This window comes from Podarcis muralis, chromosome 8 (genome assembly GCF_964188315.1).
Source record: "Podarcis muralis chromosome 8, rPodMur119.hap1.1, whole genome shotgun sequence".
Taxonomy (NCBI): domain Eukaryota; kingdom Metazoa; phylum Chordata; class Lepidosauria; order Squamata; family Lacertidae; genus Podarcis; species Podarcis muralis.
In genome coordinates this window covers 43,525,531-43,540,625 of record NC_135662.1, presented here as the reverse complement: position 1 = coordinate 43,540,625, position 15,095 = coordinate 43,525,531, and the positions used below count along the sequence as shown (strand labels likewise).

Sequence of the window (15,095 nt, the reverse complement as noted above, 5' to 3'; positions counted from 1 at the left end):
CTGGGGCCTGCTTAAGGGATGAACCTAGTATAGGGACATGAAAGGTCATTACTGGGTTTTATTTCACTCAACTCAGCAGATGCTGGCTGCCTCCCTGGTGCATGTACACAGAGCTCCAGCTTTTCCTTCGGGTTTTCCTCTGCCACCATTTCCTCAGGCGCTGGTGCACACTAAGGTGCACAAATTCCTTCTGCTGCTCCTCTTCTTCTGGCATCTCCACAGGCACTGATTCCTCTTGCCCATGCATGCACACACACACACACACACACACACACGGAGTGAAGAGCTCTATAAACAACAGATCTTCATCTCCATCCGCTGAGGCACTTTACTCCTGCACTCCTCCTTCCACAGCACTCTCCCAAGGGATAGAGAAATAAATTAGAAGCAGCTCCTCAGCCTGCTCACTCTTCTCCCAACACACTTTCCACCTCCTTCGCAAGGCCTTTCCTCCTGCACTGCTCCCCTCTTCCACAGCAGGCTCCCAGTGACTGAAGAAATCAATCAGAAGCAGCACCTCAGCTTCAGCCGGCTTGCCCTTCTCCAAGGCATTGTCTTGCCCCTTGCCTTCAGCTACTGACTGCATCTCTTCACAGTCCCAGCCCCTTCCACTGCCCATCCACACTCTGGATTTCTTCAGCCACCTGCTCAACATGAGTGTCTTACAAGCTTGGCTCCTGGGTCACTTTCAACCCCCTGTAGCTGTTAATCCGGCAGGGCCCTCATCTCGCATGGAGTCATGCTTTCCTCTCCACAGAGGCTTCTCATCTACTCTACTTGAGGCTGCTCTATTTTATCAAACTGCTGGCTCAGCTGAAGCTCCTAGGTAGGATATTATGGATTTATATGGAAAGCCATGTATATATCCTGCAAAATAAAAGGTCATAAAAATGAGCAAACCTCCACCATCCCCATACATGCTGCTACTGATCTTAATACAACTTCCCAGGCAAGATAAGGTTCAGTAAGTTATAGCAGTTGGGGGGGGGGGAGTTGGCGGGGAAACTGCTGGTGGGGAGGCCTTGTGGTGATGGGGAGGACAAGTGACAAATGGCCCTGCAAATATGGGGGATGAGTCCAGTAATAATTCATGTGAACAGGCTTAATTTCTGTCTTCCTTACAGTCTGTATCAACATGAGAATACCCCTTATTTGTACCCAACCATCCATTAATCATCCCTAGTTGCATTCCACCCTTGCTTAAGAATTAAGATGGTTTACAATAACACATATATTGGTGATACACAAAGATGAGCTATGTTCAGAACAACGAAGTCAAGTCGATTAGCGCAAACTGAATGACATCCAATGTTTTAACACAGTATTATTTAATTTAATGGATTCATTATGTTTTTAGTTACTGCTAGAATGTGGTTTTATTTTTGTATTATAATCTGTATTTTAAGACACTTTTTTAAAAAAACAACCCATTCAATAGGAAGTTCTAGTAATTTCTGTGTCTTCTGATGTTAAAGGATGACAAGTCAACAAAAGATCCCATTGTAAATCTAAATGATAGAACTGAACATATAATTATATACACAATGTGAAAACCAACAGTTTTACACAGAAATTTTGTGAACACATACTCTGGCTCTCCTACATTTTTGCTAAGATTATAATAAGCCAGTGATTCGTGAAAAATCTGCATATTTAAATAAAAGATTTTATTTTTAAAGCCACTATTCACAAGAGATTATGCCCCAAAATGCAAATTAGGCATTCCGTTTTGGCAACTATAACCATGATTTAAGGAGCCATTTGGCACCTACCTCATAAAAGTGAGTTTCTAATACTGCATGTCATAGAACACTACTGTTTCTGTTAAATTAAAAACTTCGCAAGCAACTCATATTGATATAAAGCAGTTAGGTGATTATTAATCATTGTTCACTCATCTGAATGAAACTCAAAAAAGCAATGATGTCTGTCTGCTTTCGCAACACAAATTCACTTGGGCAACTGGATTTTTCTCTTCTTCCCTCTCCAGTCCCCATAAAATCTGCTCTAGAGGGCCCCCCAATCCTCTGGAACAGATCTAGGGGGTGGGAAGAGGATTCTAAAGGGGTGGAGATAAAGGAGAAGTGCTGCTAAATTGAGTGGACACCCACTTACACTATGTGGCATCTTATGCTATAGCAACTTTTCTAGTATGCTAAAAAAGCATTACAATAACCGATTTGCAGTAACCCAAGCAATATGCATGACAAATATTTGCAAGGCCACAGTTGTATCAAAGGTAAGCATGATGTTATAATTTTATTAATCGAAAGGACTGCACAAAAGCATATCAGAATCTATGATATAGACTACCCAATATAGCCACTGGAACTGATGCAAGATTTCTGTGCAGGAATTCTTCATTGCACTGTATAGAATGTGGTGTTGAAATGCAAAACTTCTTCAATCTTGGGATACTTTTAGAACAATAAAACTGCATTAATTCCTAGCATACCACAAGAGTTGGGGGGGGGGGGAATCCAACAGGTTATATGTGCTTGTGGAGCACATTTGCTATCAGCAATGAGAAAGCTGTCATAAGCTATACTTTGATGAGACAAACTTCCAGGCCTGATCATATGCTGCGGAAGTGATAAGAGCTGGAAAAAACCACTCCTGACCACCAATAGGACGTTGAGTAAAATTCCTTTCCCAAACAGAGTGATCAGTTAGATGCTTAGAATGCCAGAAAGCCCACCAGTGAAGTACCTAAGATAAAACATTTGACAGCACTTCACTATCAAGAAAGGAGTTTTTCTAACATCCATCTCCTTAACTTTTATTCACTGCTTTGCAAATTTCAGTTTTATCTCAAAAAGGAAGATCACTATATTTCTGTAGTAATTTTCAATGTACCTTATATTCAACACACTTTTTGTTTAATTCTGAAGGACTTATACCCGTACAAAATCTGAAAACAAATTATCTTTAATTTAAAACATGCTATTAAAAACATAGAAAGATTTATTAGAAACCATAAAATCACAAGGAGCAGCATAAAAACAAGAGACCTCATGTAGACGAAACAGATAAATTGAATTAAAGGTTCTAAGAAAATAAGTTCTTTTTCTGACGCCAAAATGACACTGGCGTAGGCACCAAGCAAGTCACCCTGGAGAAAGCGTCCTGCTTTGGGGGCACCACCACCAAGAAGGCTGCTTCCCTGGCAGGCACCTGCTGTACATACTTCAGATGGGAAAGGAATGTGGATAAAGGCCTTGGTGGAGGATCTTAGAGGATCTTAGTGTAAGGAGAGGCACACATGGAGACAGGCAATCCTTCAAGGAACTGGTCCCAAAGTGTAAGGGGTTTTGGATAGCTATACCAGTCCTTGCAAATGAATCCAGAAATGAAACATAAGCCAGTGCACCTTATGAAGGTCATGTGAAGATTGTAAGTAGATGTAAACCATAAACTGCCAGTAATCAATATAAATATGCAGACTTAAAACTCACAGATTCATTATTAAACAACAAAAAAAGCTGGTTTTAGAGTTAAAATATCTGAGAACAAGCTACCAAGTCGAAAGCACAATGCCTGAAAGCCCAAGTATGTGTACTGAGAAGTAAGTCCCAACTTCAACTCTATAGAAATGTTTTAGGATCAGGATGTGAGTCGACTATAGAATCATTGCCCATTTTGTGTCTTCTAACTAGCAGCAAAGTTGAAAAAGAAGTTGTAAGCCTGAGAGAGGGGATTGTCTTATTTTTGCTTTATGTAAAGCAAAGTATGTCCTTGTAGGCAAGAAGAAGAAGAAGAAGAAGAAGAAGAAGAAGAAGAAGAAGAAGAAGAAGAAGAAGGAAGATTGACATACGAGAAATAGGCAGAGTCATCCTTATGTGTTTAGTGAAAGGGGATTGGAAACGGTGGTCACCAGATTTCTATCTTTCTGCCCCTACTGGCAAGCCATTCAGAATTGCAGTAGTGTTTGAAACAGCTGTATTATTGTTTCATCTTCCAGCAACACCCCATCCACCAAGGAAATCTATTGATTCCCCCCGCCCTGGCAAAACAGTATGGCCTACATCTTTGCTTAAGCAACAGCCAGATTCTGAGTCTGCCTATATTCTATTCTTGCTGTCTATTTTTCTCCCTGCCTATCTAGGCCTCCTGTAAGAGTTGCCACAGAACTGCTTTCTTTCAACAAATTATCTAACACTTACATGAGATGCTGTCTGGTAGAGCTCTTTGGGTGCGTTTTCTGTAACTGTTGCACTGCAACAGAGAACTGGGATTTGTGCACCCATAAACTGAATTAATGTGCAGCCCTATACATTTCTCAAAAGGAAGTCTCACTGAGTTCTATGGGACTTACCACCAGGTAAGTGCGTATAGGTTTGCATCCGTATTGAGGAGACATGCAAGCAAAAGCAGTATCTGACGCAGATCTCTAACATTTCACAGTGCAAGTATAACCTTAAGAGTTTTCTGTTTTGAAGGGAAACAAATTAGTGTTTCCCTAATGTTTTAAAATCCAACAAAAAGAACAGAAAACAAATGAAAAAAGTTTGGTCACTTTGTGAGTCTCTTGCCTCAGTCACTGTATTTTAATGCTGGCTAAGAGGATAATAAAACCTCTATACCTCAGGCAACTGACAGTATAGCAAAAAAAATCTTTAAAAAGCTTCAACCCTCACAGAAAATCCATAACAATTAAAGTGCAGAATTCAGATCTCGAGCTGGTGTAAATCTGGATATACGCCAACAATATCAAGGGAAATACAGGGTTCCGAATCTGGCCCACAGAGCTTTTCACCCTCAAAAGGGAGCACAACACAAAGCATGCTTAACTTCTATTGTCACATGCATCTAGTTTAATAACCAGAAAATGGGCTTTTGACAACAATAGTACTTCAAAATGACAGTGTAATTAAATTTTAAGTCAAAGCCATCCAATGATGGCCTGTACATTTATGTAAAACCAGCAAATGATATGCTTTCAAGCATGTCGGTACTTTCAAGAGAATTAACCATTAAAATAATTTGACTAAGGAAGTTGTAGTGAACAAAACAAACAAACATGATGCCCCAGGAAGTTTTTTTTTTTTAAACTAATACACACTGATTCAAATAAAAAAGAAATTAAAAACTGTCTTGTAATATTCACTTTCTGTATATTGCAATTGAATTCCTGTGTTGTCTGGTGGCTGATATATACACAGGGTAGACTTAACTGACTTTAATGTGTCTACTCTGAGTATAACCCAATTAGATAAAATACAGTAAAATGCACCGCTGTAATCCACTAACCCAGGGTGGTCTAATCTCTCAGACCAAGTGAGTCGGAAGAATACTTTGAATTTCTGACGACACCGAAGCACAACAGTTTGTTGCTGCCACTGCTGGTCATTAACCGGGGGGGGGGGGGGCATAGCAAGGGCCATTTCAAAAGCCTCAAGGGCTGCATGTGACCCATAGGCTATGTGTTGGACCACCCTGCACTCGCCAGTTATTTAAGGGCACTTGGCTTTCAGGCCAAATGTTTCCACTGCAAAATAAACTTTTCAGATTTATAGCAAATTAATCCACCACGATGTATCGTGACTAGTTTGTAAAGTCCTGTGTTGGGTTATCTGATAATGCAGAAGGTTATGTGTAGTTGGTGTCTACGTGTTTGGGGCGGGAGGAGACTGAGCCAAACTTTGGTTCGTTGAAAGGTGAGGTTTATGGCTAAATTTCAACACCCCACATTCTCATATAGCTAACTGCTTGCTACCTAAAAATTTATAGCAACCTTCCTTCTGGATGCTGGTACCACAAAACTCAAGAACAACCACCCTGCATTCCACACAATTCATGACCTGGGCTTGTCACATGGACATCACACAATCAGAGTTCTGGAAGAGACCAGCCTCTTGTGGCATTGGATTTGTTAGGGGCATTAGGGGTTGTCTCTGAAGGAAAAAATATAAAACATTCTCTACCTCATAGCTTTTTTACATGCCCCCCCCAAGCCACTTCTGCTGTTGCACAGCATAGTTCAGATTAATCCAATTTGTACATGCTAAAACAGGTATGAAAGCTTCCAAACTCCTCATAGCTTCACTGGAGGAAAGAGAGAAGGGTGTAAATCTGAGGCTTCATCTTGCAAATCATGGTTTAGTGTTATGTGAAACCATGGTTTTGGTTGCTAAGCTAAACACTATCCCTATGGGTGTGTAGAAGACACCAGTGAAGCTTGCAGCAGAAGACCTAGAAAAGTACCCAGCAGAGAACTTCGGAGAGGCAAGGGATCTCAATTAACCAAAGTTTGCTCAGTACAGATGTTAACATTTAGCCATAGTTATACAAGGGTGGCGCTGTGGGTAAAACCTCTGTGCCTAGGACTTGCCGATCGTATGGTCGGCGGTTCGAATCCCCACGGCGGGGTGAGCTCCCGTCTTTCGGTCCCAGCTCCTGCCCACCTAGCAGTTCGAAAGCACCCCTAAGTGCAAGTAGATAAATAGGTATCGCTCTATAGCGGGAAGGTAAACGGCGTTTTCGTGTGCTGCGCTGGTGCTGGCTCGCCAGAGCAGCTTCATCACGCTGGCCACGTGACCCGGAAGTGTCTCCGGACAGCGCTGGCTCCCGGCCTCTTAAGTGAGATGAGCGCACAACCCTAGAGTCGGACGCGACTGGCCCGTACGGGCAGGGGTACCCTTACCTTTACTTTATAGTTATACAAACCATGGTATGCCAGCCCCCTTCAAACTATGGCTTCATATTCTGGGTTGTGGCCAACAGTTACTGAGCCATGGTTATGTATGCAGATATAATATTTAATGTTAAGCTTTATGTCTGTATAATAGTAGAATATTAACTATTAGATGAGTAGCATATTGTGATTGTTTTCCCCTCTTTATTATTTAAATTGGGGTATTTTATTATTTGTCTTTACAATGTTGTTATATATTGAAATAATTTAACAAACATGTTGTGATTGTACTCCCTTGGGATCAGTGTAAATAATCTCAAAGTTCTTCTTGAAACAAAGATTTCACACTTTATCTGCAGTTCCTTTGTTCAGATCCTTCACACACATTTTTCTCCACAGGGCAAGTAGGAATACCTCTAGAAGACTTGGAAGAGAAACTTTACCCAAGTGACAGGTCTTTTCTTTTAGGTAACAAATTACTAGCAGAAGTGTGTGGTACTTTTTGTGAGCTAGTTACTTTTCTGGCACATTATCTGCAAGTCTTCTTAAGAAGGAGGATTATTTTATACTTACTCGTATATGAATGTGAACAAAATCATCAGGAAACATTTTTTTTGAAAACAGGGGAGAAACTGCTGTTTTGACTATTATGATAGGTGTGAATTGCAGCTAATTGCACTACCAAATTGAACTCTAGAAATTCATAGTTAAAGATAGAAACCGCAACACAACTCCCAATATCAAGAAACAAGTTTTGAAGGATATTCCAAGTTGTCTTATCATTTTTGAAACCTACTAATTAGTGAACCAAATATATGGAATTTATTTCCTTGCTTTAAATGAATCAATGAAGTACTTTATTAAAGTCAGGATTTAATAATCTAAAACCAATAAATTCCTCTTGCATTTGAGATTCAATTATTGTTATGAAAGCACTAGGAAGGTCTGTAAAAATATAATTATGAGCAGACACTGTTGAATAGAATATGTTAAATACAGAAGAAAGCTTTTGTTTCAAGGATCAGTTTGATTTGTGGCTCCATTTTTAAAAAAAATCTTTTTCATTTATGTTAATGGTTTGATCTATGCAGCAATATTTGTAGAAGAAAGAAACAATGGATAGAATCAAATTAGTTTTTATTTAAGATAGATTTGAAACTCACTGAAACTAATCCTCTTGATCAGCGCCATAATTTCTAAATTAGCTGCAAAGTAATTTCTATGATATTCACAGCTTATAAAACAACAAAATTAATACATTTTTCTTACTCTGAGGCCCTCTACTGACAATTAAAATTCTCTCTCTCTCTCTCTCTTCGTATAGAAAAATCTGTCTAGCTGTAAAGTATTAGCAATATATTTCACACAATATATGTTTCTAACAGAACAGAAATAAATAAACAATTTTAATATTTTTGTGTTTCTTGAGATTTCTGTCAGCTTTTATGGCATTGAAGGCTGAAGAAATGGGAACCGCCTATCTTTTTGTTCTCATTCCGGTTATTATGCCATTTGGGGGGAAAAGGATAGAGGGAATTTTTAAAAAGTAGGTAGCTTTCACAAATCATATGACAGCTTGGTAAAAGGCTTTCACATGTACAAAAAACACTCAGAACGAGAGAAGTGGGTGAGGGGAGATGAGAACATAGATATTATACTATTTTATCCTTCTATGAACACTACCCCTGCCACATAGCAAGCACATTTTGGTACAGGGAGAGAACTGATTTGGGGACAATATTTTTCTGTAATAAAATTTCAGTTCCTATTTAGGATAAGAAAGGTCCCTGTTATAATTTACAAAATCGAGAATGACCTTATCAAGAAGGCTAACAGAAAAGTATTGCAATGAAGCCATCTCACAATGAGTTCTGTGGAAAAGTACTCTGGAAGAGACATTTCAATGGCAAACCTTTGGTCAATCATTTCTATCAAATTGAATCCCAAAACTACATCTGGTAGTATATATCTGGTATATTACTGAAGTAAAAGAGGGTTCTTGTGTTATTTAAGGAATCCAAACGATATACCTTAGAATGAATTTATGCACAAGAAAAAAGAAACGAAATGTCACATGCAACCGTACCATTTAGAAGAGGCTGTCCTTTATGAACTCCCCTGGATATGACTGCATTGTAAACATCTTCAGGAAACCCAGTCTTGCATAATGTGCCTTCTTCACAAGTTGCCTTTATAGGTGCCTGAAATGCAAGACAAAATTTATGTAATACTCGCAACCCCATTCAATTGAGAAGCATTGCACTTGGCATAAACCCCGATTTTGCTACTATCTTGTACAAACAACCTCTTTGTTTCTAAATGGCTGCAATTAGGATTCTGGGGGCAAAGGGTTAATCTTTTTGATAACTGGGATGCAAGGAACAAATCCCACTTGTCTAGTAAGATCTAAATAATACACAATCTTGATTCTTTATATAACTGAGTGTTTCAGCTTAAACAGCCATTCAGGCTGAAGTAGAATTGTGGAAAAAACAAATTCATTTCTTCAAATAAAAATAAATGTTACGGAAAACTGATTATCAAGTTTGTCAGATATGAATCTGAGGCATTCAAGAGATTTAATGGCCAATTCAAAACATGTTCACTAAACCTGTCAATACATTTCAAGCTCTGCTCAACTCTGAATTTGTCTGATTGGATAAATGCAGTCATATGAAGTCTCTATATACATTTGCAAATAAATGTTTTTAATACAATCGTCTTTGCTATAAAGTTACTGAAGAATAGTTACTCAGTTCACAAAGAAAGCCTGATTTGTTGTCTTTCTGAAACTGTTAACCCTTAATTTAAAAAAGTGTTTTCATGCAGCATTTTCATTAATGGGAGTAAATAGTAATCTAAGTTAAACAGTTAAAAAAACCCACTCCTGTGTCATCTTACAGCACAACTTAAACAATTCCAATCTAAGCAGGTTTCTACAGACAGACATTTAAAATTTAAATAGTCCTTTGAACTATCACTAGTAAGCCATTTACACTGTTTGTAGCTAATACCATCAATTGGAGGCTTTCTTTAATATAGCTGATCTACCTAAATGCCAAGTATGACATTAATAACCATGCTGTCTCCTGCTCTTACCTCATTAAAACATACAACATTGTACAATTTAACAACCCACTTCTGTAGTGAAAGAAGGCCAAATAAAAGATCTACGTGACCAGAGTCAAAAACTATACTAGGTGGTATTGTACATCTCATTACCATAAACATTTTTAATCAGAGGACTTCCACTTCCCAAGTATTTTGGTGTCATAGGAACATTAAGCTGCACACAAAATTTGACTGCAATTATCTTAGGCACCTATAGACAAACAACTGTGCTAAACAAAATGCACATGATTTCTGAATTATAAGAGAATTATTCTGGAAAATGCTAAGTACTGCTTTTAAACAACAACTGTAATAAACCCTGAAAATCAGAGCGGGAGGCGGTTCTTCAGCCCAAGATGCTGTCAGATTCCATAATTTAATAAGCAAACTCAATGTAACTAACAAGGGGGGGGGGGCGACAGACATCCTAACTACCCTTGAAACAAATAAATCCTGGGTGGGCAGCTGAGTAGATAACAGGATTTTAACAAGCCTGCACTGATGTGCATGGGAATCAGTCGGCCTTTCCAGCCCGCTATATCTGCTAAAACAACTCTTATAAACTGAAACAATGCCCAATGAAACAAAGACTTGGGGACATGAATAAAGAGGCCTCTTTATGCTTTCATTTGCAACCTCTCAATTTTTCCCAGAGACAAAAGACAGCACTCTGTTCCCAAAAGCAAGTCTATTGTAAAGATTTTGTGGCCATAAACACATGAGAGGAATCAGAGATTCAAACTTTGACAATGCCTTAGCCTCTCGTGTTTTGCATTTGGAATTAAATAAAACTGAATCTTGAATCACCACACAATCTGGGTCGTTTCAAGTTCAGTTGAAGAGTATGAAGCATCACAGCCATACATTTCTCTTTTACATTTTTATTTCATGACACAGCAAAACAATTTAAAGCCAAACATTGTAATCTTCATAATACTGTAGAATGGAAGCTGAAGTGTGTAAGAACACCACTCCTTTCTGTCTAGGGTGCAGACTTCTCCCCTGAATACGAAGAACGTTGAAATCATAAAAACAATTCCCCTTTCCCCCTTGGGAAAACTATTCATAAAATGTTCTTTCTAGTAAAGATATGTCTGTAAGAATCAAAGTAGTTTTTCATGGGAATTCTGCAGTTTTAAGATATGACCACCATTTTTTTAAAAGTCTGTTTATATATGCCTGGCAAAATTATAAAAACAAGAGTAAGGTGTTGTTTTTCAATTACTGAGCCATGGAGCATTGCCAAACTAAGAGTGCTTCTTCCCGCCAGTCCTCTGCTAGAGATTTGGCTCAGCTGCTGCTGCTGGGTGTGAAATCTCTGTTTTCTTCCTTCTGCAGAAGCAAATCAAACCAAACTTTGCCCTCCTCTCAGCAAGAAGATAAAGGCAACTGCGCACCTTACACTTGCTATAGAGAGGCTGTTTTAAATCATCTCACATAACAGATGTCATATTATGATGAAACATTTGTTTATAAAGAGAGGCTTGTGGATCATTCTTTTTGGACAGTTGTAAAAGCATGAATTGCAGGATGTGGGTGATGAACTACGACATAGCAACAGTTCAACACTAATAAACCCTGTGAAGCAATTTAAATGGGCTGCACACAGAAACTATAACTTGCAAAGGGGCCTGAGATTTAAAAGCAGCAAAAACTCACCTCACTAGAGCCTCGAGTTCTCTAATAATCACTAGTGGGAAGCACTGGTGTAAGGACCTAGGCAAAAATCCATCATAATTCTGCTCAACGGGCCTGGCTGGTCATACGTTATATTTCCTATAGTCATGGAAATGTCCATGAAAAGAATAAAATACCGCGTTTTGTTGTCTATTGGCGGGACTAATGAAATAGCTTAAATGTGATGCGAATGGCCTCTGAAATGCAGATCTGAATGCAATCTACAGAGCCCTGCTGAAAGTGGAAGGGCAACATCAGCGCTACTGCACAAGTACTAGACCATGAAAAATACCCTAAATGCACCTTTATGAGACACAGAAAATACTGCTAATATCTATTGTCTCTGTTCTTACAAAAGTAATTGAAGCAAAAATACTGTTATCAAAAATTGACAGCAATGTAAGAGAATTAAATATACATGTACTAGCTTAATGACCGGCATATATCCGGGGGTCAGTCTGAAGGTATGCCAAGGGACTGAGTAGGCTTAGACTGCTGCAGATCCATGGTCCCTCCTGACACACCATGTCCATGCCTCCATCGAGCTCTGAGTACAGATGGAGAGTAACCTGCAATGGCTAACCTTTCCATAGTTTTACTAGGAAACCTTGCACTGTGGACCTCCCTCTCGAACTGTGGTGAGAGAGATCTGCAGGATGCAGCTACCCATCATCAGCTCTTCTTGGGACATTTGGGATTGCTCAAGTAGGCATCAGTTCTGGAAAAGTTTAAGAAACTTTAAGCAGGTAACTACTCAAATGCACAGGATAGGCAGGTCTTTTAGTCGGTGAAATACTATTACGGGAAAAGAACTGAAACAAGCTGGCCTACAAACCACCTGCAGGAAATATGTCACTCAATTGGTTTTTACTGAAATCAACAGAAATAAACTCTTAAGTAGATGGTAATTAAATTGCAGCTAGACAAAACATATCACATGTCACTAAAATGCAATTTTGCTTGGCTTAAAAAACATTTCAACTTTCACTCAAAACAATGAGAAAAGCAAAACACATACAGTATTCTGAATATCTGCTAGATTAGTATCAAGGTTGAAAACCTAACTATAATATTGATTTACAACTGAACTTTTTAAATCATCATTTTTATCAACCTTGTGCCAACAGTCTACTAATTACTTTTTAAATATTAGAAAACTGCTAGCCCATCACTGTAGATCAATCCAACTAGGCAGGGGGCAGAGCGAAATTCCAGTTGAGGAAAAAATCTCAGTGGTCACTCAGCTGGATGCAAATAACTGATTCCTCAGTTAAAATACTTATTCTATCTGCATTACAGTGTGTTATCTCACTAAAACAGATTGTTTCAAAATATGTCAGTGCTTGGCCCAATAAACGAACTTCCTTAGGCTGAAAATAATCGCATCTAAAGTGACAATATTTTTAAATTTAAAAAAAATAATTATTGTTCGCTTGTAATTAGTAACTCATCTGGTTGATTGTGACAGTCATAAGCAGCCACACCACTAAGGCAGAGAGCATCGATACAGATTGGTTTTAATTTTGCTTCTAATTGTATTTCACAGCTTTTAAATTTGTTGACCACTCAGAGAACATGGTTAATTGGGCTATATGTAAATGCTGAAAAATAATAATTAAATGCTATATTATTTCCCTGACTGGGTAAATGGCAAGGCTTAGCCCTCCCCAGCCCTCAAATCTGCAGTCTCCTAGGAAGAATAGTAAAGGGGAACAGGACCCCACCCCCTAGCAGATCTCCAAGCAACCAGAATAATAATAATAATAATAATAATAATAATAATAATAATAATAATAATAATAATAATAATAATTTATTATTATTTATACCCCGCCCATCTGGCTGGGCTTCCCCAGCCACTCCCCAGAAATGCTGTTGAGCCACCTTCTTGGAAGATCAGAGAACTACACACCAATTGCATAGCTTCCTGGCCTTGGACCCCGTCATCTCCCTAGGAGAGCAAATGGCAAGCCCAGTAGGAGTTTCAGGACTGTGGGTGAAGCACCCAGCCAGCTTAATGTGAGGTTATTCAGTAAAAGAAGGATGTGTTTAGCCAACCAGATCCAGGCCTGGTTGAACCAGGAAAGGGAGCCTCCAACTCCCATATAAGCTCTCATTCTGGAATGATTCATTGTCAAAGCAACAACACCCTTAGAGGTCCAAGCATTCCTGAACAGGTGAAACACACAATACCATTAAGCAGACAATAACATTAATTATTCTCTTCACCTTCTGGGCTAAAAGAGAGATTTGTATAGGGAAAAGATAGGTCTTGTGGCTGCATTTGTAGTCTTCTGCAAGAGAGAGAGGGGAACAGAGAACATAGACTGGGATAGTCAAGTACATCCCTAGATCCTCATGAGCCTTCCAGCTTTAAGGCCAAATGCAAAAAAAGACTCACTCCTTTGGTATCAGGTATTTACAAGCAATAACACTAAGGTGGCATCCACCCCACCCCATAGGACAAAAGATGTGGAAGAGCTGTAACAGCTACACTACAGGAGAAGGTAATGAAGGAGCCGCAAACATAAAACAGGATTTAGGAAGGAGATAGTAACCTCTCCCCAATATATTATTTGCAACACTGCTACCTTCAACCTTCTGATCATAATCTGATTGGAAGATAAACAAACTGTTCCCAGTTCTGCTCTTTCTGTTCCACATTAGAAGCTTCATTTGTCTCTCCAGAGTATGAGACTGTAAAATGAGCAGGAGGTCTTTTTGCTGCAAGTACAGCTAATCTCTTCTCATAAATCATTACATCTTCCAGGGATGTTCAGGGTCATCGGCAAATAATAATAATAAAAAAATACTAGATAAGGGGGAAATGTTTGAAGGTATAATTTTCAACCGAATTGTACAGCCTCAGTATTACATTAAAAGCCCATTACAACTACCATACCCCATCACTTGTAATATTGGTGTAAAAATACTATCCAGACCACAGGTAGTCAACCTTTTTATACCTACCGCCCACTAATGCATCTTTCTGGATGGTAAAATTTCCTTACCGCCCACCAGTGCTCGATGGAAGGAGGATTCAGCTTGTGCCATAGAACCCCCTACCACCCACCCATAATCCTGAAACACCCACTAGTGGGTGGTAGGGACCAGGCTGACAATCCCTGATCTAGGCCTTAAATAGCCTAAATCACAGAACAACTGTTTCACTAGCTTTCACTGAACAGCTCTGATGTGGAGAGCATACTGGCCAATCTGTAATCACATGTTTTTATATGATGTATCAGCAATCAACTAAGCAGAGATGAAGAAAGAGGGAGTACTGAAACTTAAACTTAAGGTGCAGGTGCATGCAAAGTGATCTGCCCCCACTTCCCAGGGACCCCTGAGCAGGAAGGTCTGAAGGGAGATTCTAACCACAATCTGCTGAACTTGGTTGTAACCTCTCCACAGAACTGTGTTCAAGACTGAAATGAGGATTCTAACCACATTTGACTGATCACAGTTTAAATCTCTCTGCAGTCCTTTCTGCTCAATGTACGAAGGTTGGGAGAGGAAAAGGCAGGGCCTATATCCATGGGGCAGCGCCAGCATGTGCTCACACCCTACTAGGGATGGAAATTCGATTTTGTTTTTATTTTAACAAAAAAACAAACAAACCCTACTTAATTCACACTTCTCACACCAATATGTGCATTAAAACACAGCTATC

General features: G+C 39.2%; 1 protein-coding gene across 1 annotated transcript in view; it reads right to left on the bottom strand.

The window, feature by feature from the left end:
• CDH2 (cadherin 2) overlaps positions 1 to 15,095 on the bottom strand; it is a 119,280-nt gene that overhangs the window by 91,249 nt on the left and 12,936 nt on the right. Inside the window, exon 2 of the mRNA XM_028737108.2 lies at positions 8,721 to 8,835. Within this exon, the coding sequence (XP_028592941.2) occupies positions 8,721 to 8,835 (115 nt within the window). The remainder of the gene's footprint in view (positions 1 to 8,720; positions 8,836 to 15,095) is intronic.